Source organism: Branchiostoma belcheri, unplaced genomic scaffold, assembly GCF_001625305.1.
Source record: "Branchiostoma belcheri isolate BF01 breed outbred unplaced genomic scaffold, Haploidv18h27 scaffold87, whole genome shotgun sequence".
NCBI lineage: Eukaryota > Metazoa > Chordata > Leptocardii > Amphioxiformes > Branchiostomatidae > Branchiostoma > Branchiostoma belcheri.
Window position 1 is genome coordinate 1086189 of NW_017804542.1, and position 3159 is coordinate 1089347.

General features: G+C 46.3%; 1 protein-coding gene across 1 annotated transcript in view; it reads left to right on the forward strand.

The window, feature by feature from the left end:
- The first annotated feature begins 1662 nt into the window (after window positions 1-1662).
- LOC109487252 (solute carrier family 23 member 1-like) overlaps window positions 1663-3159 on the forward strand; it is a 10608-nt gene continuing 9111 nt past the window's right edge. Inside the window, exon 1 of the mRNA XM_019791234.1 lies at window positions 1663-1845. Within this exon, the coding sequence (XP_019646793.1) occupies window positions 1663-1845 (183 nt within the window). The remainder of the gene's footprint in view (window positions 1846-3159) is intronic.

Below are 3159 nucleotides of genomic sequence, written 5' to 3' on the forward strand. Positions count from 1 at the left end.
ACGACAGCTTAGTTACTGGTTAGGTGCATTATATTTGCATTACCGTAAATTCTGTGGTGTGACCTCAAAGGTGTGTGTTTCAGATTGTGGCTAATCGGCGAGAGCTCATCAGATACCCAGAACATACATACAAATAAAGATTTACATACAATACAGAGTTAAGAAATAAGAATTGGGGTTACAGGTCATGTCAGAGAGCCATTTATGGCTAAAATCGAACAAATTATCAGCTAAGAAAGTATATAACTTATACATAATACCCAAACGGCACTAACAGTGTTACATAAAAGTCCTTGACCTACAACTTCACAACAACCCAGGTATTTTCTTACGCGGCTCTATCTGACTTTGTTTGTTCAAAAGTTCAGTAAGAGTAAGGATCAGTTATAACGTGCAGCAGACGCCCCGTCCCTCACAGCTAGCCTCCATAGCATGCCAAAAACTGGGTTTGGGAGGTCTTCATGGTCTTTGGGAGCTTTTATGTGCTATTTTCTCATTGCATATAGACAACATAGACGGCCTGGTTGAATTACCCCCGTTTTTAGAATTGAGCTAATCAGAAAACAGATTACCGCCAAAGCATAAGACCACAACTCCCACTTCTATAAGCCTGCTACGGAGGCTATATAGCCGACGCCCTATCCATACAGCATGGCTACAGACGCAGTGAACGTGAGACCGTTTTTTTGTACTTTTGTCCTTAGATTCATCCTCTTATTTTCTCAGCACTTTTCTGCCGTGTGTGAAAATACTACAGTTATATCGGTAAATGCCTTTCTTTGAATAATAGGTGTAAATACCGGCCGTGTAGACATAGGTATTTGTAAAGCGGCCTTTGTAAATAAGGGGATACTAGTGTTTGCGAATCGTGCCTGAATCGCATGTATTCCATGTGAGCTGGACGAAATATATCAATGTCTGAAGCATATTTTTTTCCCTACCGACTTCCGTTGTCACGACAGTGTAGGTTAAAACTGTGAACAAGGTAGCTCCGATAGAACAGCACGTAATCACAGAAATAAGTGAAATAACGCACTCCGAAGCAGGGCCTGTCGTATCAAGAACTGTTCCTTATCCAGAACCATGCTCACGTGCGGTTCTGGATAGTCCACGCGTATCCAGAATTAGAATCGTGCCTGGGGCAAATCTACGTTCATAGATACGCGGAAGACTACATCCAGAACCGTGCCTGATCCTAACCCCAACCCATTTAGGTATAGAACTACATAGGCACGGTTCTGGGTACAATAGAGACTAGAACCATGCCTGATCCTATGCCTAACCCCGGATTCAGGCATAGAACTGGATCGGCACGAGTCTGGAAACAATAGTGAGCTATGTTTGGTCACCACTTGTCTTAAGTAGGTCGTGCCCTCTCCGGTTGGCTGAGGATATGCGACACTCCACGCTGCTAGCTAGTACCCGCCACTCCAATCCAGGTGTAGTAGCTTATAGCCGTGCAACGCCTACACTGGCTACAGGCCTTCGGCACACCGCTTACACTGCCTAGAGGCAGTCGGACCTGTTTGGCCTACACTGAGTGGGGTCAGGACAGCACACTTTGGCATTTGGCGCCACTAACCTCGAAGAGATTGAGTACAGGGCTGGGTACAGGTGAGGTACATGTAAGGAGACTTCAGGTGAGACGCTCAGACCGCCGCCATGTCTACCACAACCCCGTTCCTCTGTCCTGACCAGACCGTGGAGCTACAGGAGACCCCCCACGGCGTGGGTCCAGGGAAAGGCGCAGGGCAGGAGGAGAAGGCGGCTCTAGTGGAGAGCGGGCTGGTGTACGGGGTGGAGGACGCACCGCCGTGGTACCTGTGCGTGGTGCTGGGACTACAGGTGGGGGATAGTTACATTGTCTACCTGTGTATGCGTGGTACTGGGGCTACAGGTTTGTTTTTGTTTACATTGTTTATCTGTGTGTGGATTTGGGAAAGTAGGTCTCTTTTTATTTACATTGCTGCTACAGGTGGGGAAAAGTTATATTGTTTATCTGTGTGTGGTACTTGGGTTATGTACAGGTGGGGAAAGTTAGTTGTTGTTCACATTTTTTACTAGTATCTGTGTATGATATTGGCGTCCCAGGTCTGTCGTTATTTACATTGTTTACTTGTGTAATTACAGGTATGAGAGTTTGTTGTTGTTTTTGTTGACATTGTTTACATGTACATGTATGGGGAGTTCAATCCACGCCTGTGTGTCAATGTTTTATGGGTGTGTGTGCTTTTGTATCTTACACAATTGTAGGTCTTCATACTCGCTCTCCCGAACTGAGCAGGCAAGATTAGACAATTAACCCTGAAAGCAAACTGCTGATCAGCATTCATTCTAGACCCCCGGCCAGAATAGGTATTACGTTAAAAAAGGGCCAGGAATGAACGAATGAACTTTATTGCTCGACAGTTGTACATGGTACAATGTATGGCAGCAATGACAATGTGAACAATACAGTAAGTCTGTTCTAAGAGACTACTAGTATTACTACAGGAATATGAACGTAAACAGCACATGACATGATGTGCATTAGGTGTTGCAGGATCTTGTGTCACACCGGCCATACCCATAGTAACAGTTATTTTTACACATTTGCAGTTAATTTGTACCGACCCAGCCCTCCCCCTACACACGCCCACCCTCCCAGGTTACGTTCACAGCCATCAGAGTTACATAAGAGGCACAATGGATCAACGTTTACCTGTATATGTGTAAAGAGCTGACGTATTAATTCAGCAGGCGTGCCGACACGTAAAGACTTGTGTCAATGTTTGGTTAGGTTCCGCCCGGCGGTTTGTTTGGAACACTGAACTTGGCGTTTTGCCTGGAAACTACGTGACTCTGTAGGGCACGAGGCACCAAGCAGATGTAGGGTGCGGCATTTTGCACGACGTTTTGTCTTCCTGCACACCACTAGGAGGGCGTCTGTCTGTCTGTCTGTCTCTCTCTCTCTCTCTCTTTGCTTTGCGTGCTTTTAAGTGCCATCTCTGAGTGCCTTGTGTGTGTTCGTGAGTGTGTGTGTAAGGGGGTGAAGTCTGCCATCTCTGAGTGCCTTGTGTGTGTGGGGGGGGGAGGTAAGGGGGTGAGGTCTGCCATCTCTGATTGCCTTGTGTGTGTTTGTGTGTGTGTGTGTGTGTGTGTTTGCTTGTGTGTGCGTGT